The following is a 21,294-nucleotide window of genomic DNA, read 5'->3' on the forward strand; positions in this document are numbered from 1 at the left end:
GGGGAACGCGTTCCGAGCTACCAAAAGTCTCTGCTCTGCCTAAGCCGTTGTGAAACAGGTCAAAGTCGTGGCCAGACGATGCAGTATAAGGCCCGTGCTGTGCTTAGGACTGGTCCTTTCCATGCATCACACACCTTCCTTCCACTTCATCGTGCACTCTGCCTCAATCCCGTTCACGAGCAGATCGTGTCGCTAGATCTCCTTCCTCCGCTCTACCAGCCCTGCATCGACTGAACCTCCTCGCAAGCTGCCAAATGAAGCCTCTCACGGCTCTGCTGCCGCTGGCCTTCGGTCTGATCGCCACGCACGCTCTTGTTGCCTCGTCGCAGTCTATCGTCATCGACCAGCTATGGAGCACCACGTGGAACTACTCTGCCGTGCAAGAACTCACCAATCCCTCTATCGCCTTTGTCCCCGGCGCAGCACTGACGGCGTCAATCAACGTCACCTCGTCTTCCACGGACAAGACAAAGCACGATCAGATCGGTATCGCCATCGCCGACAATCAATTGCACCAGGTGGTCGACGCGTTGGGCGGTGGCATCACAGACAGCGTCGCCATCACGTTGCAGGACTTCAAGACGCGCCATCCTCAGGACTACGACGATCTACTGCATTTGCTGTTCTCGCCTGACTCGGAATGGCTGGAGAAGGGCGGGGTGGGTATGAACACCGTCCGCGTCCCGCTGGGAGCGAGCGACTTTGGCATCAGCCCGTACACGTTTGACGACACGGAAGACGGCAGCGAGGATCCGGACCTCGAGCTGTTCACCATCAAACGCGCGCCCAAGCTGTGGAAGACGCTGCGCGATATCGTAGCGATCAATCCGGCGCTCAAGATCATTGTCGCCACGTGGAGCGCGCCGGCGTGGATGAAGGAGGGCGGCAACCCGGATAATGCGCTCTTTGGTGGGTCACTCAAAAAAGGCATGGAACCCGTGTTTGCCAAGTACCTCGTTCGCGCCGTGTCGGACCTCAAGACGCAGGAAAACCTCACAGTCTTCGCCATGAGCCCGCAGAACGAGCCGGGCTACGCCGGAACCAACTACCCGACCATGAAGCTCTCCCCGGACCAGTCGATCAAGATGGGCTCCCTCCTCCGCTCTGGCCTCGACGCGGCCGGCTTCCAGTCCGTCAAGCTGTTCCTGTACGACTTCAACTGGGATAACCCGAATTATCCGCTGAGCGTGCTCAACGCCAATCCCGACCCGTGGGACGCCGTCGCGTGGCACGGCTACGCGGGCAGCCCGAGCGCGCAGAAGACCGTGACCGAAGCGTTCCCGGACAAGGACACATACTTCACAGAGATGACGCGCGTCACACAGTACTTCAGCGAGCCGTACAAGAACATGAAGAACACGGCACGTGATTTGCTCATCGGCTCGATCCGGTGGAACGGTAAGAGCCTTGTGCTGTGGAACCTCATTTTGCGCAAGGACGAGGATGGCTTCACCAGTCCGCATCTGCCGAATGTGTGTTCGAACTGCAACGCTGCAGTGCTGCTTCTACCGGATGCGAGCGATTCGACTACCGGTACGGATGCTGATGCGAAGGTCGAGTCCAAGCGCAGTCTCGACCGTCGTGCCGGTAGACAGACGGCGACCTTTCATCCATCTACCGACACCGGAAGGGCAGACGAAGCAGTCCTCGCATCCAAACTCGTCGATGCAAAGACGACCAACAACCCTTCCGTCTATGCCTCGGACCTCTTCAAGCGCACATCTGACTTTTCCGTCCTCGCCCACCTCTCTGCTGCCATCCGACCCATGGGTGCTTCGAAAGAATATGCGCGCCGCATCGGCGTCACCAGCACCGACGAGACCACCGACCTCGGCGGTCGCATGCTCGCCCAGGCTTTCCGCCAGGACGGCGTGAGACCAGGGGTCAGCAGGTTCTCGGTGATCCTGTTGAACCAGAACGACCATTATGAGTCCGGCGTCTTTGAGGCTGCGACCAGTGTGATTAGCTTTCGTGGCATGGTGGCGAACGTGACGACTGTGCCCGGGCTGTATACGATTGCTTGGGAGGCGCCGACGATCGCTGGGGAGGGACAGACGGGCGAAGAGGTGGACAAGAAGGGTCGCTAAACCGGGGGAATTCTTGCTCGCCATCGCTCACTCCTTCTGGTGCACTTCGAGATTCTTTTCATCGTCTTCTTTCGCTTGGGCTCGCACTTCGATTTCGTGTCCAAATCGATGCTAGACATGCGCCATCGCGATTGAGCTTGCGTGCCGTCTGATATGGCCGAGGCCGGATTGACCTTGCTGCAAAGTCGGCCCAGCGCACGTCCGGGTAGATCCGTAACGACGCCGCCTCTCGCTCTCTCCCGGTCAGACACGAATTATCATTCTTATTTCAAAATGAATTCTTTAATTTGGGAGCGGCATAATCGCGGCGGGCATGCGAGCTGACGTCGTCACAAAGCAGACCCCGCACGAAATGCGGAGAACACCAAATTTAGCCTCTCGCGCGCCATCTCCACAGTCACAGCCTTTTGCGGTCATACAGTGAGCCAACACCGCCGCGCTCGCAAGCTGAGCACACGTTACGATCACACAGCCCAGTCAGATTCAAAACATTTGATGATCATCTGAGCCAAAGCTTCTTGGCTTGAAACGACTTGCCAACGCAAAGCGGGGTCGCCGGGTCGATCCGTGGAGGGGTAGGGGCTAAGGGGCTGTGGATTTGAGGCTCCGCACCGCAGATCTTGGTGCACATCCTTCAGTAGGCGGGGCTTGGCAAGATGAGCGCAGCACACCGGTCAATCGAGAATTGTCAGCTGAGTTGGGCGATGCTTTTTTTAGCCAAGCGAGATTTTGAGCTCGCTTTCTCGCGCCCCTCTAGGGCTTGATGCTGACTCTCTTTAGCGCAGCGGTGAATCATAGGGTGGAGTGTGGCTCAGCCTTGAGCTCTGCGGTGAGAGGGATCGTATATAAGCCGTTGCCCCTTGAACCCTGGCACCCCATCTTTCGCAACATCACGACATTCCGCTCCTACACCATCTCCCACCCCAATAACGCAGCAACATGAAGTTCAGCGCCGCCTCTCTCCTTTTGCTCTCGTCGGCACTGCTGACGTCGGCCACGCCGCTGGCATTCAACGCCGATGACGACCGCATCTCGGTGCCCATCCAGGTGCCCTTCTCGTCGACCCCCCGCGTGCTCACCTTCCCCAACTGGTTCCACGCCGCCAAGGACGACGATGACATCTGCCCGCAGCTCCCCGTTGTGTGCGTCAAGGACGGCGAGGTGGTCGGCGATCTCGGCAAGCAAGACTTCTGCCGCGAGGGGTTGAGCTGCAAGATGTGCAACCCCAAGAAGAAGGCGTTGGATTGCAACACCAAGTACGTCACCGAGTGCAAGGCTCAGTGCTCCGCTCGCGGGCCCCTTGGCGGTAAGCTCCGCCAGGCCGAGCACACCGCCGAGAGCATCAAGGCCAAGGTTGTCGAGATGTTCGAGGGAGATGAGGACGATATCTGCCCTGATATGAAGGTCAGCTGCAAGAACAGCGACGGCAAGACCGTCGGCAGCATCGGCAAGAAGCCCTTCTGCAGAGACGGCGTTACGTGCGGCCAGTGCCACCAGACCGAGAACACCGTCGAGTGCAACGCTAAGTTCGTTAAGGACTGCAAGGCCCAGTGCGAGGCGACGGGCCCGCTCGGTGGTAAGGGTGTCTTCGTGCACCTCTACTAAGCGCACTCCCAGCTTCCATCTCGTGATGGGTCGTCAACGCATGTCTATTCACATCAACCGACTCTGAACGCATGTCCATTCACATCTCTTCACTGCATCGTATCGTAATTTCATCTTCTTTAATCCCATTGCTCGCATCCCTCAAGAGAGGACTAGAAGTAAGCCTTACCCTCTAGCAAATCTCTATAACGCTGCTCGCGATCCGGATCCAGCTCGATCAGCTCCTCCAACAGCCTCTTTGCTTTCCCCTTCGCCTCCGCTGAGTCCTTCGTATCGCCCTGGAGGCCAGCCAGCAGCATCTGGTAGTGCGCCAGGCTGATCGCACACCACTTGCTCTCGGGTTCCAGCTCGAAGAGCTCCTCGATCACGCCGATCTCCTCGCGTAGCACCGTGAGTTGGCGTGACTTTCTCCTCTCTTGCGACTGGCCAGGCTGTGCGTTCGCGCTCTTCCCTCCCGTTGTTCCCGCTTCTGACTTCGCTACCCTCACTCGCCCGTCTTCGCCTGTAGCAGCCTCCCCCTTCGCTCTGCTCCCCTCGCCCTCCGTCCGGTGCACCATAGGCTCGAACAGACCCTCCACCAACCACCGATGGTAGAACCAAACACTCTGATCACCCGGATCCGTATACATGGCCTGCTTGACCAGCTCCAGCTCCTTGTCCACTTCCCCATCCACTTGCTCCGTACTGAGCTGGCGGGCGGTCCACATGTGTGGCAGGAGCTTCGACCTCTGGTGCCAAGCGGAAAAATTGCTAAAGTTGCTTTCGATCTTGCGTAGCGTATACGCCAGCTCCCTTTCCGCCAAACCTAACAGGCCTTCTTTGACCGCGGGGTGGGACTGCAGCAGGGGATCGCTGAGCAGCGTCGGGAACACCGGTTGGCGCGCGGCGAACGAAGCCGTGGACGGATCGGAGGAGAGCACTGAGAGGGCCAAATGCTGGATGATCGCACGACGACAGTTCCAACCGTGAAAATTGCGCGGGTCGAGATCAAGCATTTTGGCGACCAGGGAGAGCTCCCGCTCCCAAACCGAGGCGGAAGGGTGGTGCGAAAGACACCACATGCGATGGTTCCAGATCCAGTATACTTTGGGGTGTGCGCGGAGGGCGTGTTCTGTGAGAAGCAGGTCGTCTTCCAGAAGGTTTTGCCTCAGGTGTGTCCTCGAGGCGTCCTCTTCTTCGGGCTGCTTCGCGCCCTGTTGGTTTTGGGAAGGATTGCGGAGGTCTGCAAAGACGTCCTTCTTCACCTGGCCCTCAGCCGAGCCACCGAACAGCGCAAGCAGCACCTCCCGACGGAAGTTCCATACGGTATACAGCTCCGGGTTGAGCGTCAGCAGTTTCGTTGTGTGTTCCAGCGCCGTCTGGTCGTGCCGCCGCTCGCGCTTGTATGTGAAGAAGGTGGACTCGATCTCGAGGTAGGCGGAAAGCTTGGCGGCCTCTTTCGCTTTGCGCGCCGCGCGCGCTTCGGCGGACGTGGAAGACTTCGGAGTGCGCTTGACTCCGTGCATCGTGCCGAGGGTGCGGGGTGCCGACGTCGGAGGTGGACAGATGCGGAGGTAAGGAGGAAGTGAGGAGTGTCGGAAAGTGTTGGTCTCGCGCAGAGGGCGCGGGCGAAGGGTTTTCCGAGAGCCGGACTTTTGGGTTTGTTGCTTCGTGCGAGGTTGGAGGTGGAGGAGATGCAGCAACACCAACTTGATCACGACCGACCTCATCTTTGCTCGAACCGTATCCGCTGGTCGCAAGCAGACTTGAGCGACTAGGGACAAATCGGCTATGACGCTCAACGTCGGAGTGATGTGGTCCACCTCGGCGATGCGGGCCGTCGCAGCGAGCAGGATGACGACGCGAGCAATAACGGGCTTCCGCTCGCCGGCATCTTCAGCAACCCTCTTCTCGGCAGCGTCTCTGCATACGAGCTCACGCAAAGCGGAGCGACCGCTTCATGCCTGTTCAATTCAGTCGAGGAGATTCTCGCTCTCGTCGCAGCCATCAAGTCTGCTCTCACGGACGGAGCGTCAACCCTCGATACGCAGCCTTCTCCTCCAGTCGCGGCTCTTTTCGTCCTCCTCACTCTTCCGCGCACCCTCAAATCCACTGCCAACACCGACGCCACCCTCCACTTCCTCATCGCCGTCACCAAAACAGCCGCTCTCCGAAGACATCCTGACCATCCCCAACCTGCTCACGATCTCGCGGCTCCTCGTCACGCCCTACATTGGCTATTTGGTCGCGACCCACCAATTCCCGGTAGCAGTAAGCCTGCTCTTCATCGCCTCCCTCACAGACCTTCTCGATGGGTGGCTCGCCCGTCGCACCGGCAAGTATACCGTTTTTGGTAGCATCGCCGACCCTGCAGCCGACAAAGCGTTGGTCACGACCATGGTCATCTCCCTTGCACTCTCCGGAATGCTCCCTTGGTCCCTGGCGACGGTCATTCTCGGTCGCGATCTCGCCCTGGTCATCTCGGCGTTCATTATCCGGTATCGAACACTGGAGCCACCGAAAACGTTTGCGCGGTACTGGAACCCCAGTCTACCCAGCGCCACCGTCACGCCGACCCAGATCAGCAAGTACAATACTTTCCTACAGCTCCTCTTGTTGGGATTGTTGACGTTGTACCCCGTACTGTTCCCTGGACAGGCTAGTCCGACAATGACGTTCGAGACGAGCAAGAAGGTGGACGCCCAGGAAGAGCAAGGACCGGTGAAGGTGAGCGAGCAGACGAAGGGGTGGGTGGACAAGGCGATCACGGTGCTCATGTGGGTCGTGGGGGCTACGACGGTTTGGTCTGGCGCTGGGTACCTGGGCGGCGCGGGGACAGGGAAGGTGCTAGCAGCGAGAGCACAGAAGGTGCGCGAGAGCATCAAGAAGGCTGCGCCACCCTCGTAGGGCTCATCGAAATGCAATTCATGCAGCCGATGCACGCGAATGATCGTGAGGCTGGACAGGCGTGTGAGAAGTGATGCCGCCAGTTTGCAACCTTCGCCAAAAGTGTCACTACTGTAGATTTCGAGAAAGCAGGCCCTGCTTAACGTGACCTCACACTTCCCCACTTCTGGTCTGCCATCGACCGGGGACCCACACACCTCATTCGGTGACCGCTTTCAGAACTCTGACGCCAAGCGTTGCTGTGGACGGAACATGCTTGCTGTGTGATGTGATAAAAATACAAAATGATATCGATGCCCGCTACAACTCCGAGTGCTTGTTGATAGTTCTGTGCGTGGACCAGCCAGTGTTGAAGCCGAGGGCTTGCAAACAGTGAGCGAGCGATCGCTTGCATGCTTCAGCGCCCTTCTCCAGCCAGCCGAGCAATTGCGTCCACGTTGACTCGTCCACTGGCAGCTCTGCTACATATTCAGTTTGCCGTGTAGCGTTGTGCTTGCCACGGCGAGGTGTATGGCTCGACCCTGGCCTCGCAACTCTATCCTCTACCGCCCTCTCCGCCTTTGCTTGGTCGGAAGATCCAATAGCCCGCTCCTCTTGGTACATGTCTCTGAACCGCTCTACCGCCCTCAGACTCTCCGCGATCCTATGCGCCGCGTTGACCAACGCGACCAACTCCGACTTTTGCAGCTTGACCTCACCCACGGCCTCCCTCTCGTTCCTGTTGAACAGCAGCTTGAGCGCCGTTCCGATGCCATGGACCTGCAGCTTGCCCCACAGCCGGCACTTGTCGCATCCGACGCAATCCATGATGGTAGAGATGTTGCGGAAGTGCTGCCTGAACTCCTGTTTGAGCTCCAACGACTCGCGATTCTGGCCACTGAACATCTGCGCCTCGTCGAAGGTGGTGGGGCATGCACGGGCGTCGTTGATGAGCTGGTCGAGCTGGGCTACCGCAGAAGGGTCCTCGATCGAGTCTCCTGCCCGGAGCGAGAAGTTTTGCGAGGAGTCGCCGAGACGCGACAGTGCGCGGAGAAGCAGGACGTAGTCAAAGTAGACATTTTGTAGTCGCTCGGGATGCTCTGCGATGCGTGTGATGAAGCATTCGAGATTGGGAGCCCACTCGCCCGTCTTGGTGTCGAGGAAGTCATGGCAGATGTGGATCGAGATGGAAGCATGCAAGCCGGAGATGATGCGGTAGAAGACACGCTTCTCGAGGCACTGTTCGCTGTCGCCGCTGTCGAGAGGGGCTTGCAAGGAAGAGACGAGACCGCCGAAGCCGCCAGATAGACCGTTAAAGGCGGGGCTCGAGCTCTGCAGCATGCTCTTGTCGACGAAACCAGTGCCACCTGACGAGGTTGGCCTAGCAGGCTCGACAAACTTGACGCCGTTGAAGCAGTTCTCCTCGTAGATCGACTTCCATACACGATTGGCGCTAGGACCCGCATAGCCCGTGAATCGCTCCGGGTTCTTGAGCAGGTCGACATAGACGCCTTCCTCCGATGATTCATCGTCGAGATGACAGAACTCGGTCGAAGAGCAAGAGCAACTTGCATCCGAGCCAGTCATGAGGACATCGTCGGGCGAGGCGGTGGTGACCGAGCTGAGACGCTTGACGCGGAACTCTTCGGGTACGTCGGACTCGTCCTCGGTCTCGACGCTGCAGGCGCGGTTCATGCAGAAGCTGTTCTCGTTCCAAAAGGGACACTCCTTGAAGAGATTGACCTTGTAGAATTTGAAGAAGTCGGTCTTGCGGAGTGTGTTGAGACGGTCGAAGAATTGCGAGTTGATGGTCTCTACTGTTTCGTAGTCGCACGAGGCATCTTCGATCTGGCCGGTTGGGCGACATATTGATTCGCCGCCGAGCGAGGCAGTGTATGATGATGATGCGCCCTTGTGTCTTGGCTTGGTGAGCACCTGTTGGAGAAAGTCGGCGCCGCGTGAGCTATCCGAGGCTGGGGAGCGGAAGAGCGCAGGACGTGCGGCTCCTGCTGCAGCAGCTACGGAAGATACCGACCCTGACAGCGACAACAGTGTGACAGTGGTGAGCAGAGCGACGGCGACAGTCATCACTAGTCGATGTGCGGACCATCTCCGACGGTGCGAATGCTCGCCGCTGGCCGAGTTGGAGCGAGCGTGGGAACGCATGTTGGTTGGTCCACGGCCCCTCCGAAGCGCAAAGATGCCTGTGTCCCGAGGTCCCGAGCTCGTCTGCAGAAACTTGACTGCCCGCGTTGGATTGCGCCCGAAAGGTGGTGGTTCGAGGTCGGTACTGGTCGTCTACTGTCGGTGCCTCGACGTTGAGATGAGATCAAGCAGCCTTTGATACGTCAGAGTGCACGAGTTGGCGACTAGGAAAGCATGGTGAGGAACGAAGAGTGATGTACGACGACGAGAGGAGCAAGGAATGCGTGTGTATGTGTTGTTCTGCCGGTTGACGTGGCTGAGTTTGAGGCGTGGCAGGTACCATTTGGATCTGGAGGTCGCCGTCTGCTTCGACCAAAAAAGTGGGAGCGGAGCTGAGCCGAGCCAGGGTTCTCGGCGTTAAAGAATTGGCTGTGTGTGCTCGAGCAAGAGAGCTGCAGCTGACGTGTCAAGATCCGGGGGCTTTCCGAGAGAAAATCATATGAGTGTTAGACCGTGAAAGAGTTCAAGTTTGACAAGTCCGTCAGCCTGACATAAAGCTCGTCAAGCAAGGCGGGGGCGGTTCAACTTTCACGCTGTTCGACAAGAGCGGGAGTCGCACATCTCGCTTGTCTCGAGCCTCGTGCCTCGTGTCCTCTCTGTGGCTACCAGTGACATCAACCTTCGCTCTGCTCATTCCATCAACTTTGCCCCGCACATGTCTCGTTAAACAAAGCTTTTCTTCTGACTTGCTCCTGAGAGCGGCAGCCTACTCCCTCTGCACGCTACGTTCCCCTGCTAACAAAGCACGCTAGACGTCACGCAACACACATATTGTGGGTGTACGAGCCCTCTTCCTCTGTCCCAGATGGCCATGGAGGATCACCACGGTGCTTTGTTCGCCTGAAAGGGGCAACGGGCATGAGGTGGGGAGCAGCCTTCGATTCGAGTCGTGAGCCGCACTTTCAGACGTGGGACAACGCACGATGCAAATCATTTCGACGGCAGCGCCTCCTCACCGCACTGACCAGGCCCTCTTCCGTACTCCGCATTTCCAATTTGTCCAAAAATTGCGCCGTCATTTCAGATTCTTGGCTTGAGCAGCTGCACAGCGCTTCCCCGTCGCTGCTTTCAGCAAACAAAGAGCTCTCTCAACGTCGGCTTGCATCCGCCTCGCTTTCGTCATGAGACACGCGGACCATCCGACGGACTGACTGGCTTCACTCGGCACCTTCGCCTTCCTCTTCTCGTCCTTCGACTCTCCCTCCTCTGCCGTCCTCCTCTTCGCTGGCTGCTCCCTCACCATCCCTATCAACGTTCACTTGGTCGGGACGAAGCCGCTTCACTGACTATCGTTCGAGAGCCTATCGTCGGCAATAGACCCGCGTAACGGACTACGGATCATCTGACCCACGGAGGCGTGACTGTCGCCCATCATGTGCATCCCCAAGTCGAATCACAAGAAGCTCGTAGACGACTGCTACCCTGCTCCCAAGGCGCTTCTCACCTCGGCCCCGGACTATCGTCCCAACTCGAACGAGCTCGGCCGCCTCACCTACTATGCCGAGAACAAACCCGCCAAGCTCGCCAAGGTTGGCGCCTTCCTCGATGCCAAAGCCCAGGCCGATGCAAGGGCAGCCAAGGGCTCTGGCGCTGCCGCGGACAAGGGCAAGGCCGGCTTGATGATCACCCTCGCCATCACAAAGAACCTCCTCACCGAGTGCAAGTCGTCGTACAACTACTTTATCAAGCCCGCTCAGTCCATCATCACCGCCGGTCTCGACGCCGCCCAACCCACCCAAGGCCGCCCACGCGATCTCGAAATCAGCGCTCGTGCTGCCAGCACCTTCTACGCCCTCGCCTCCTTCCTTGACCCTGCCACCGTTTCGGTCGACGACAGCTTCCAGCGCATCCTCCAGTCCTTTGCCGCCCTGTCCGTCGAGCGTCCCGGCGGCTCCAACGGTGAAGACGCCGAACAGCGCAACCGCACCCGTCTCATTGGTCTCGGCGCCCTCGCTGGAGCCGTCGGGTCCGATGCCACCTACGCGTCCAACTCGACCAAGTACATCTCCCTCATCACCCCTGCCCTCGTCGAGAATGCAAAGGGCAACCGCGTCACCCTCGACTGGCTTCGCAGCGAATCCAAAAAGGCCACCGAAGGCGAACCCAGCTACGCCGAATTCAACATTTCCAAGAAGCCCCTCGCCATCCGTCGTACGCGCTCCATTTCGGCGCACGTCGCCGGAGAGAAGGGCCCTTCAGCGGAAGATGTCGTTTCGGCTGCGATCGGCACCTTGCGAGGTCTCCTCCGCCATGCCGACGCTGGACAGGTTCAGGTCATCGTGCAGCACGTCATTGCTTGGCTCGACGGCAAATCGGTGCTGCCCATTCCTGCCGCCGCCGATGGTCGTCAGGCCGTCTCGCAATGGGAGAACACCGAGTGGTGCTGCTGGCTGGCAGAGTCGCTCTGCGGCTGGACCCCGCTTCAGTACCGCTTCGTCGTCCTCGATACCTTTGTCGACCACCTCGCTGAGAACTGCGAGGGCAAGGCCACCACCAAGCACCTCTCCCTCATCTCCATGTCACGTACCATCCTCACCGGCCAGCTCAGCCTGATCGGCCTCAGCACCTCCGACACGCTCAGCAACCTCTGTGCACTCGCCGTGCGCAGAGTCTACAAAGATACCCGCGACAGCCTCCTCCCGCCCCTCGTTGACTGCATCAGCGGTCTCGGCACGCACGTCTACTACGCCGACCAGATCAACGATATCGTCGAGGAGATCGCCGGACGGATCTCTGCCCTTCAAATGCCCGAAACCGCCTCGGAAGCTGCTTCCGTCAAGGCAAACAACCTCGGTGCCGTCCACCGCGGTCAGCAGCAAGACCTCAACAGCCACCTCCACGCCCACCGTCTCGCCAGTGCAGGCCCCGAGCAACGGGACGAGAGCATCCGTGTTCTTCTCTTCTGTCTGCAGGGCGTTCTGCGAGCCACTCATCAGTCTAGCGGCGAGATCCACCAGGCTGTTGATGTCAAGCCCAACGGCGACCGCAGCGCGAGCGCGAAGCAAGCCGATGGCTCCAAGGGCAAGGCCTCGACTTCGCCAAACGACAGCAAGATTGGGCTGGCCCACGCTGGCACGCGGAATCGCGTCGCCCCCTCGTCGATCCTGCCCACTGCCGGCCTGCTTACCTCGCCCAACCACGCGGTGCGTCTTGCCTACGCTCAGACGCTCATCACGCTCTTCCGGGACGAGTTCGACCGCGAGCAGCTCGAGCGCGAGAGCGCCGTCTTTGCTGCTGCTCCCATCGGCGAGAGGGTGAGCGACCACATCGGCGTCATCCATGCACTCGGTGCTGCCGTCCACGTCTTGTGCTTGAGCAAGAGCCTCTCGCCGCCTCCTCTGCTGCTTCAAAACCTGCGCGAATCGCCTCTGGAGCTGTTGCCGCAGTTGGATCGAATCAACGCGGATCCTGGCCGACCTGGCTCGCTACAAAGCGATGGCTCCGGTGCCGCTGCTGGCGAGTCGACCGCAGCTCTTCCCGTCGACTACGTTGCCGTCGCCCAAGCGTTTGAGCAACTCGTCGTCGCCCTTCCATGCAGTGCCACGCTGGCTCTGACGCCCATGCTGCTCGCTCTTGACAAAGACGCCGGCAGTCGCTTGACGGTCAACGGCGCCGCTGCCAACACCGGCCTCGAGAACCAGCGCCGCATCTCATCGCGCATGGTGGTCGCTCGTGTGCTGGCCAAGATCGGCGAGACCTTCGACGTCAGCGCGGTCGCCAAGGCAGCGCAGAGCGTGCTGTCCCAGGTGCCTTCGCTCGGCATCGAGCCAGGGCCGTCGCCCGTGGGTGGGTTGACGCTGCCCCCTGAGGTGGTGCCCTTCTCGGCTGTCGGCAGCATCAACGATCTCGGCGAGTCGAGCAGCAGCAGTTCCCCTTCGATCAGCGCCAGCTCGGTGATCAGCAGCCTCGTCTCGAGCACCAAGCTGCAGTCGGCCACGCAGCTCGACTCGGTCGTGCTCAAGCGCTTCTTGGAGCGCGACTGGAACGTCAACATTGCCGTCGACGAAGCCTTCAACGGTTCCAGCCCATACGCGCACGGTTCGATGGCGCCTCCTTCGCAGCAGCCCTCGCGCCGACCTTCGTACACGCCGGCCAACGGCCTCGGCGGCGGCAGCGGCGGTCTGCTCGTCAACGGCAGCAACGCGTCGTCGGCGTCGATCAACCGAAACAGCCGGATGAGCATGCAGGTGCCTTCGACAGGTGTTCGCGATCTGCGCGAGGCGTTGGGCATCGCTCCGTCCGCCAACGGCCACAGTCAAGACTCCGACTTTGACGGTCGTCGTGCCAGCCGAAGGGAATCGCGTCGTGGCCCCGCCGTGGGCAGTGCTAACGGCAGCAACGGCAAGAGCGCGGTCGCGATCTTGGACACGCTCAAGGTTGGCATGGACGAAGATGCCACCGGTCTGGGGCCTGATAGCTCTCTGACTACAAGCTCGTCGGGCAAGGGCGGGGCTGCGCCTGTCTCGCCCATCAACCCGCCATACGCTTCGTAGAGGAACCACATACATACCAGCACAATCCTTTCCACCTTCTTTTGATTCGGGTCTCGTTGCGCTTAGCTCCCTGGCAAGCGGCGCCCTGCCGTTCCTTACCTTTGTGTCTATCTGGAATCGATCTAGACTGCTGTTCTCCATTGCACGCGTGCTTCTGTGTTGCGAGCCAAGGCTGTGTGAGGAGGCCAGGCCCCGGACGCTGTGTCAGAAGGTCAGGAATTTTGATGACGAACATTTTAGACGGTCTAACAGCCACGAAAAAATTCGACCGATTTGCCAATCTCTGGTCGCACGGACGCAGAAAGCGAAAAAGCAGAGCCTGCATAGGGGCGCAACCAGAGCGAGCCAGAATCTGAACTCACAGACTGAGCGGCTGGTGCAGACGCAGCCGAATCCAAAATTGTGCGTGCGCGTTGATGCTGTCGTCGTCGTCGCAGGCTCACCTTCTCACCATCGTCTTTCCATACCAGGGTACCGCTCACCTCACCCGATTCGATCGGACAGCAGCGATAAGATGGTCCGCTTCACCACATCATCGCTTGCGCCATGGGCGTTGGCAGCGACAGCAGCCATCGCTCAAGTCTCTGCCAAGACGAGTCTCTACCTCTCTCCCGCCAATCACCTTGCTGCAGCGCCCATCTCGATCAACGCAGAGGAGGCGCATCGTGTTCTCTCGAGCCACATCAACGTTGGCGATGCTTCGAGATCGGACGACTCGGCCATTTGGGCTCATGTGTTGCGCGACGACAAGGTGGACCAGCGAGCTAGGGTGGAGCGTCTCTTTGACGGTCACCAGGACGAGCCGAATCGCTTGCTCGTGCTCATGCATGGATCTGCGCATGATGGTGAGTGGCGACGACGTCTCGATCTCCAATCTCCATAGAATGACCTACTGACACCTTTGACCGACGCTTCCAACTGCCTGGCTTTGCTCACCTCAGATGTGATCCCCAACAATGTCCACGCCACTCACAACATCAAGAACGCACCCCACTCCGACTCGTTCGACGCTCTCTTCGACAGCTACATGGAGAGCGCTTCTCAAGCCCTCAAGTCGTCCGAGTCGGCACTTTCGCATCTCACAGGCAGCTTCATGGACGGCTTTGGCGCCAGCATCGAGTGGCTCACTTCCAAGTCGGATCGTCTGACAGCAACATGGTCGCAACAGGCCGCCTCTTTCAAGTCGACAGCCTTTGACAAGCTCGAGGTGGAGCTGCGATCGGTGGAGGCGTTGATCGCTAAATTGGACGCCGGCAAAGCCGAGTCGACTCACGACCTCACGTTGCAGCCTCTGCGCTTCTCTGGATTGCAAGAGGTGGAAAACACGTATGGTGCTAACAGCGCCGAGTACGCCAAGGCCAAGGAGCTGGTGCGCTCTGCCGTCGAGCAAGTCACCTCGCTCTTCCAAGCTCGATCCGAAGAGCAGGGGCGCACCGCTTCGATCGCTTTTGTCGTCACCGAGACCCATGCTGCGGATGCGTCGCACGTTCTCGCCAAGCGACAGGCTTCGGACCTGCTCGGTCCTTTCGGCGGCGCAGCTGGGTCTGGGGCTTTCTTCCCGCCCCTCAGCGAGGGCCTCGCCGAGTCGATCCACGCCGACGTCCTCAAATCGAAAAAGCCGTCCGGCCCCTCGCCTCTGCCCAAGAACCTTGCTGGCACGTGCTTCACGTCCGCAGAATCGCTCGAGAAGGCGACGAACAGCTGCTCTGGTCACGGCAAGGCCGGCAAGACATCGCGAGGTGGCAAGCCATGCTACCGATGCCAGTGCAAGCCCACCGAGGAGCGCAAGGGCAAGAAGGTCTACTGGGCCGGCGCCGCGTGCGAGAAGAAGGACGTTAGCACCGAATTTGTTCTGCTCGGCTCGAGTGTCTTGTTGCTGGTGCTCATCAGTGCTGGCAGCGTCTACTTTTTGTACGCGCAAGGTTCGGAGGATCTGCCCGGCACTCTGGCTAGCGTCACGATCAACCTCAAGTAGAGAGGGCGGCCGTAGATGCCAAGCAAACACGCGACAACATCATCTCATTCTTCTTCTTGTGTTTAGTCCGTCATATCAAGTGGATCCCTTGCAAATTGCAGCTGCGTCGGGCTGAGCGTGAATGAGACGATATGGCGTGGGAAAGACTGATGATGGTGACTGTGCTTAGGTTCGTGCCGAATCGGAAGCTTGCCGGCGTGACGAGTCGAAGAGGCGCGCGCGGTCGCTCCCGAGTCGGCTGAGTGATGGACCCTGGGAAATGCAGAGCTTAAATTGGTCAAGCGTGTGGGACTGTGCGTTTCATCCCCGCTCGTCACGCTTTTGCTCTCACGCCTATCACCACCATCCCCACCTTTCGCCCGAAACGTCGCCGCCGTCGCAGTTTGAGGTACAGAGCCAATCAGCTGTACATCTTTGCGGTCATGTGAGCCCACATCGCGCCATCCGGCCCCGCACCATCCTTCAAAAGCGAGCAACACAGCCTCAACTTGGATATCAACGACCGACCTCGTTCATTCGACCTGTTTGGAAAGGGCCTCGCGATCCTTCCTTCTTGTCTTTGATGGCGCGCAGCTGACGCACAATGTCCTCATCTCATCGACCATCGCCGCTCAGACTGTCAGATGCAGCCTGGGTGACCACCGACATTATTAATCCATCACGACCGGAATCGCAACCTAGCTCAACGAGCCGTGACCTCGTGCCAGCTCCTCGACCCAGCGATCTCCAAATCGTTTTACGAACCAGAAACCATGCAGCCTACTACGATCCCGCCTCGAACGAGCTGTCTCTTCAAAAGCGCAATCCGCGCCAGTCCCTCGGCTCACCGGAATCTAGCCCCACACCCAACGACGCCCGCCTCGTGCGGCGCCCCAGCGAGAGCGATTCCTTCCACGGCATCGTGAACCGCTTCGCTGGCTCTCGACCTCTGAACAGCAGCAATGTCCAGGAAGCAATCTGCCCGACCTGCGCTCGTCCGTGGCCAATCAGCCAAGAGGATCCCCTCGAAGCAGACTTTGACCGGCGATTTCAGTCCCACAACTCTGACCGTGATCCACCCTCGTTCACCGCACCCAATTACTTTCGCTTGCTCGCCCAGGCTGTGACAACCAGCACAAATTCGCCCAACCCTGGCAGCAGCGGCTTCAACACGCGCCCCGACACTCCCAACCTTCTGCCTCGGAATCGGTTCGAATCCGCTTCTGGCACCTCGACACCGCTCCGCTCGGGCGCATCCACTCCACCGGAACACATCCATCAGTCTTCCGAAGCACAAGGCTACTATGCGCGCTTCTTTGTTGAGCTCAAGCGTCTCGGACGTGGCGCTCGCGGCCAAGTCTTTCTCTGCCAGCACGTGCTAAACGGCAACAAGCTCGGCAAGTTTGCCATTAAAAAGATCCCCGTCGGCGATCACGCACAGAGCTTGCTGCAGAGCCTCAACGAGGTGCACCTCATGGAGTCATTGCACCATCCGAACCTGATTCACTATCAACATGCTTGGATCGAGAGGTGTCAGTTGAGCGCCTTCGCGCCCGAGGTGCCGACATTGTTCGTGCTCATGATGGCCGCGAATGGTGGGAGCCTCGCCGACTGGATCTCGGCGCGGGCTGGAGAAGCAACGGCTGCAGCTGGCGAGAGTGGCAGATCGGATTCGGGGCGAGCGACCAGTGTTGGTTTCTCTCATCTACGAGATGGCAAGGCTGGTACAAGCGGCGACGGGCAGAAGCAGGGCAAGAAGGAAGAAGACGTAGCGACCGTCAATCCAGCGGAACGACTCAGGATCGAGCGGCTCAAGGCTGCCTTGCGCCAACGACGGGCCAATCGCACCGCTGCGAACAAGCAGACCTCTGTCTCGCCGCGTCCCATCGACCCTCAAATCGAAACGGAAGTTGGCGTCCACCTCCTCCGCGAAGACGAAATCTACAGCCTGCTCACCGACATCACTTCCGGTCTCGCCTTCCTCCACGATCGCGGCATTCTTCATCTCGACATCAAGCCGGGCAATGTCCTTCTTCACTGGGACGAAGACTCGCTCATCCCACGCGCCATGCTTTCCGACTTTGGCTCTTCACTTTTGCTTCACGATAACTGGACGCGCACGCGCTCCGGCCACACGGGCACGATGGAGTACATGTCGCCCGAGACCATCCTCGTCAACCCTGTCACAGGCCGACTCGATGAGCTGAGCAGCAAAGCCGACATTTGGTCGCTCGGCATGATCCTGCATCTGCTCCTCTTCTTCACATTGCCGTTCAGCCAGGTCGACGATGTGGATGCACTGCGCGGCGAGATGGCGACTTACAAGGGCTTCAAGCGAGTTGACATGGCAGGCATGGGAAGGCGAAGTGACGGAGTCCTGCTGGGTCTGCTAGAGAGCATGTTGCAGGTGGACCCGATCAAAAGGCCGAGCTGTGGCGAAATCCTGAAAGTACTCATCGCGGCCAAGCGAGAAGGCGAGCAAGGCAACGCGAGGACTCCGCACCGACACAAAAGTGAGAGGGGCGAAGGAGACAATGGGCACGGCGTCTCGCTGGCACTCTACCGACCTTCTGCACTATCCTTTGCTTCGTCGGCTCCTTCTTCCCCGACGACCCCAAAGCAGATTTCAGCCGGCACCCGAACTTCTCTCCTTCCGCGAATGTCCAACGTGGTGCAAGCAGAAGCGACCTCAGTCGCGATCGCCCTGCTCAAGTGCCTCTCACCCGCCCTGATCTCTCGCTTCCTCTTGCCTTCCCGCCCACTCGACGTTGCAGCGAATGCCGCGTGGCCGACCAACACAGCAAGCCTGCTCATCCTCGTCCTCGCCCTCATTGGCAACGCAGCCCACGGCCCGCAGAGCGTGCATGTACGAAGGGCATGCTGGTTGGGCCACGTGCTGCTGCTAGCTTGGCTCACGTTTTCCCCACGCGCAATGTAAGGTCTTTGTCTCGACTCCGTTCGAGTCGCATGTGTATTGGAATATGATGTCCGCGATTGAGTAAGATGAAGGGCCCCAAATTGTGGGGACTGTCATCGAAGCAGACAGACGGACCCGATCTGAAGTCGCTTGAGAAGGTGTTTCGTGCGTGTCGTCGCTGGTCCTCGCTGTCATTGTTGTATAATACAGTAAGAACCTACCGCGAAGGGTCGGAGTTGGACGCGCGAGGGTCCCGCGTCCTCCGACCCCGCTGCATGACAACGGCCTTTGACCTATCTCGGATCGGTGGCAAAGGAAGCTTGCACCGCTCAAGAAGCTCGATGAGACGACTTTGTGTTGTGTTGTTTGCCAAGAACAGTGGGAGATCGGAACTGGAACATGTGGCCTTACCCGGTCGAATTTTCGACGCGTTTCGGGTCGGAACACGATCGCCGGTCTGGACGTTCCATCGGTAGAAAGTCACACGCGGAGTCTGACAGGTGAGAATCTGAATTCGTTTCCCGCTTCGAAGCCAGTCTCGGACGCACCTCGCAACAATGATTGACCATAATGGCATCGGCAGCGGCGGCCTTGGACGAGTCAGGCCGCAGGCGAACAGTGCCTGCATGCGGCTTGCATCGCGTCGATCTGGACAGGTTTCCATACAGCCCGACTTCTCCGTCAAGCCTCCTGAGACAGTTGTCTGTCTGTTTATCCGCAACGGCGGTCCCGTCGAGCCACGTTCATGATCTGTAATGACATTGGGCGACCGACGTTTGGGTTTTCCCTTGCATTGACAACCGACTTCTCGGGCCTCCGTTGCAGCCATCGAGTTTCGCGAACCGAATTCTCGGGCATCGCCTGCATTCTTGTCTGAGTCCATTCCACCACGACTTGTTGTCTTTACGATGGCTCGCGTTCTTCCCCAGAGAATATACCTCGGAGGCTCAAGCTCATGTTCTTCAATGGGCCGCAGATTGACCGCCGCTGCCGCCGTGCCACTTCTGAGGCTGCCGTTCCGCAGAGCCGCATCAGTCTTGAGCGTCGAGACCTTGTGCCTTCTATGACTGTCGCCACACCCTTCCCTCTCCAAGCAACTTCAACGCCGCTCATCGTCTGCTGGCTTTGAATATGCTGTTGTGCCTTCCTGTCGCTTGATCTCGGCTCTCAAGGCTTTGCAACTTTGGCGATGCTTGTGAAACAAGTTGCAGAGGTCTCACCGAGTGTATCGCTGGCGAACGAGACGCGGGATCTGGTCGTCTTGCGCTCCGAATCGAGTCCTGAACGTGTTCTCTGCGGCAACGACTGCCCCAAGCGCCACCTGCCTGTTTCACAGCAATCCGGGCACAAGAGCTGGTGTTTGTCTTGATCTCTGAAGTTGACAGCGCACAAACGCTCTCTCTGTGTGCCTCGCTACAGATCGTCTGTTGCTTTCTGTGCCCGAGAAGTGGGAACATCTTGCGGCTTGACGAGCTATAAAAGCCCCGGATCTCGTCTTCCCCCTTCGCTGTATCCTCGATTCATCACCACACAGCTCTCGACACCACTCTCCCCCTCTCCGCATCGCTTCCAACACGATGCGTGCCTCTCCTCAAGGCGTCCTGCTCCTAAGCTCGGCGCTCTTTGCGCTCCTGTCTGGTACCTCCATGGTGTCGGCAGCCAGCTCCACAACGGACAACGCGTACAAGGGCTGCTATGAGGGCGGCGCTCTGCAATTCCAGCAGTCCGGCTCATTTGGCACGATCGACGCGTGCCGCGACCAATGCAGATCAGCAGGATTCTCGGTGGCTGGGTCCAACGGCGACACATGCTATTGTGACAACACGATAAACTCGGGCGTCGCAAACACGCGTTCTCTCGCAGAATGCGATCTCCCTTGTTCGAGTGACTCGAGTCAGATGTGTGGTGGGACGGCCGGATACAGCTCGGTCTATTCAGACATTGTCTCCACCACCGCGGCTACGTTCCGAGACTTCACCCTGCTTGGCTGCTTCGACGACTGCAATGGACGTGTGCTCCCAGATGCTTCTTTCAACCTGGGCGATTCGACTCGCCTCGACACCTGCGCCAACAGCTGCTCAGGATACAAGTACTTCGGCCTGGAGTTTGGACACGAATGCTGGTGCGCAGGCCAAACTAATGAAGCTGGGAAGGAGAGACCGAGCTACGAGTGCAATCAGCCTGCTCAAGGATCGGACCTAACTTATACTGCAGGTGGACACTGCCGCATTTCTGTCTACGGGCCGGCCCCGCCAACACCTTCGACTAGCACCACGTCGACATCGCCGGCCGACACAACCACTTCGTCCAGCTCAACGAGTGCCTCCCAGACCTCCACGAGCAGCGAGCCCACTACCACCTCTACTTCAAGCAGCACGACCGCTGAGGCAACGAGCACGTCAACGACGACGAGCAGTGAGCCCACTCCGACATCGACGTCGACCAGCTCAACTACTGAGGCGACCAGCGCTTCGACCACATCCACTGCTACGAGCACGTCGACCACAAGCACTTCAACGTCGACAAGCACGTCAACCACAAGCACTTCAACGTCGACAAGCACGTCAACCACAAGCACTCCAACGTCGACAAGCACGTCCACCACGTCCACTGCCACAAGCACCTCAACGACGAGCAGCGCTACGACCACGAGCTCCACCACCAGCACGACCAGCACCAAGCCGCTGCCCACCCTTCCTTCCACGGTCAAGAAGCTCGGGTGCTTCAACCAGGGCCCCCTTCGCGCCCTCCTCGTGCAAGCCTACAAGAACAATGCCGCCAATACGCCGCTGCTGTGCTCGCAGACATGCTCGAAGTTCAAGTACAGATACAGCGGTGTTGAAGGCAAGGACTGCTACTGCGATAACTTTGCACTTCTCGCTTTCCTTCTAGGTGGACCTGGCCAGAAGGGCTGCACCACCCCATGCCCTTCAGTGCCCGAGATCACCTGCGGTGGCAAGGACCGCATCGAAATCGCTCAGGACACGCTGTGGAAGCCCAGCTTCATCAACGTCGTCCCCAGCAAGGACAAGCATTAAAGAGTCGGCGTTTCAGTCGAGCCTCTTGTCTTCTATTGGATTGTAAGCGCCCTCAATCTCAGTTCGAAAGTTTCTTTCCCTCTCCTCGCTTTTCTTTCTCTCGCCTTTGCGATCACGGCTTTGTTTGTCG

General features: G+C 59.0%; 9 protein-coding genes across 9 annotated transcripts; 7 read left to right on the forward strand and 2 right to left on the reverse strand.

The window, feature by feature from the left end:
• Window positions 1-254: 254 nt before the first annotated feature.
• On the forward strand, window positions 255-2,087 carry PSEUBRA_001850 (Glycoside hydrolase, family 30; the record flags this gene model as incomplete). The annotated part of the gene is made up of 1 exon (XM_016435039.1): window positions 255-2,087. One exon carries the CDS (start codon window positions 255-257, stop codon window positions 2,085-2,087), a length of 1,833 nt encoding a protein of 610 aa, XP_016293426.1.
• A 939-nt stretch (window positions 2,088-3,026) lies between these two features.
• PSEUBRA_001851 (uncharacterized protein) lies at window positions 3,027-3,692 on the forward strand (the record flags this gene model as incomplete). Its single annotated transcript, XM_016435036.1, has 1 exon — window positions 3,027-3,692. One exon carries the CDS (start codon window positions 3,027-3,029, stop codon window positions 3,690-3,692), a length of 666 nt encoding a protein of 221 aa, XP_016293427.1.
• A 152-nt stretch (window positions 3,693-3,844) lies between these two features.
• Window positions 3,845-5,197, reverse strand: PSEUBRA_001852 (Protein prenyltransferase, alpha subunit; the record flags this gene model as incomplete). The annotated part of the gene is made up of 1 exon (XM_016435059.1): window positions 3,845-5,197. The coding sequence occupies one exon, from the start codon at window positions 5,195-5,197 to the stop codon at window positions 3,845-3,847; it is 1,353 nt and encodes a 450-aa protein (XP_016293428.1).
• A 265-nt stretch (window positions 5,198-5,462) lies between these two features.
• On the forward strand, window positions 5,463-6,578 carry PSEUBRA_001853 (CDP-alcohol phosphatidyltransferase; the record flags this gene model as incomplete). The annotated part of the gene is made up of 1 exon (XM_059464721.1): window positions 5,463-6,578. One exon carries the CDS (start codon window positions 5,463-5,465, stop codon window positions 6,576-6,578), a length of 1,116 nt encoding a protein of 371 aa, XP_059320787.1.
• A 300-nt stretch (window positions 6,579-6,878) lies between these two features.
• On the reverse strand, window positions 6,879-8,645 carry PSEUBRA_001854 (Endoplasmic reticulum oxidoreductin 1; the record flags this gene model as incomplete). The annotated part of the gene is made up of 1 exon (XM_016435055.1): window positions 6,879-8,645. The coding sequence occupies one exon, from the start codon at window positions 8,643-8,645 to the stop codon at window positions 6,879-6,881; it is 1,767 nt and encodes a 588-aa protein (XP_016293430.1).
• A 1,490-nt stretch (window positions 8,646-10,135) lies between these two features.
• PSEUBRA_001855 (uncharacterized protein) lies at window positions 10,136-13,255 on the forward strand (the record flags this gene model as incomplete). Its single annotated transcript, XM_016435045.1, has 1 exon — window positions 10,136-13,255. One exon carries the CDS (start codon window positions 10,136-10,138, stop codon window positions 13,253-13,255), a length of 3,120 nt encoding a protein of 1,039 aa, XP_016293431.1.
• Window positions 13,256-13,769: 514 nt separating this feature from the next.
• PSEUBRA_001856 (protein of unknown function DUF3844) lies at window positions 13,770-15,230 on the forward strand (the record flags this gene model as incomplete). Its single annotated transcript, XM_016435050.1, has 2 exons — window positions 13,770-14,100; window positions 14,197-15,230. The coding sequence occupies 2 exons, from the start codon at window positions 13,770-13,772 to the stop codon at window positions 15,228-15,230; spliced, it is 1,365 nt and encodes a 454-aa protein (XP_016293432.1).
• Window positions 15,231-15,813: 583 nt separating this feature from the next.
• On the forward strand, window positions 15,814-18,147 carry PSEUBRA_001857 (Protein kinase domain protein; the record flags this gene model as incomplete). The annotated part of the gene is made up of 1 exon (XM_059464722.1): window positions 15,814-18,147. One exon carries the CDS (start codon window positions 15,814-15,816, stop codon window positions 18,145-18,147), a length of 2,334 nt encoding a protein of 777 aa, XP_059320788.1.
• Window positions 18,148-19,703: 1,556 nt separating this feature from the next.
• On the forward strand, window positions 19,704-21,164 carry PSEUBRA_001858 (Carbohydrate-binding WSC; the record flags this gene model as incomplete). Its single annotated transcript, XM_059464723.1, has 1 exon — window positions 19,704-21,164. One exon carries the CDS (start codon window positions 19,704-19,706, stop codon window positions 21,162-21,164), a length of 1,461 nt encoding a protein of 486 aa, XP_059321205.1.
• Window positions 21,165-21,294: the final 130 nt, after the last annotated feature.

This window comes from Kalmanozyma brasiliensis, assembly GCF_000497045.1.
Source record: "Kalmanozyma brasiliensis GHG001 unplaced genomic scaffold PSEUBRA_SCAF16, whole genome shotgun sequence".
Lineage (NCBI taxonomy): Eukaryota > Fungi > Basidiomycota > Ustilaginomycetes > Ustilaginales > Kalmanozyma > Kalmanozyma brasiliensis.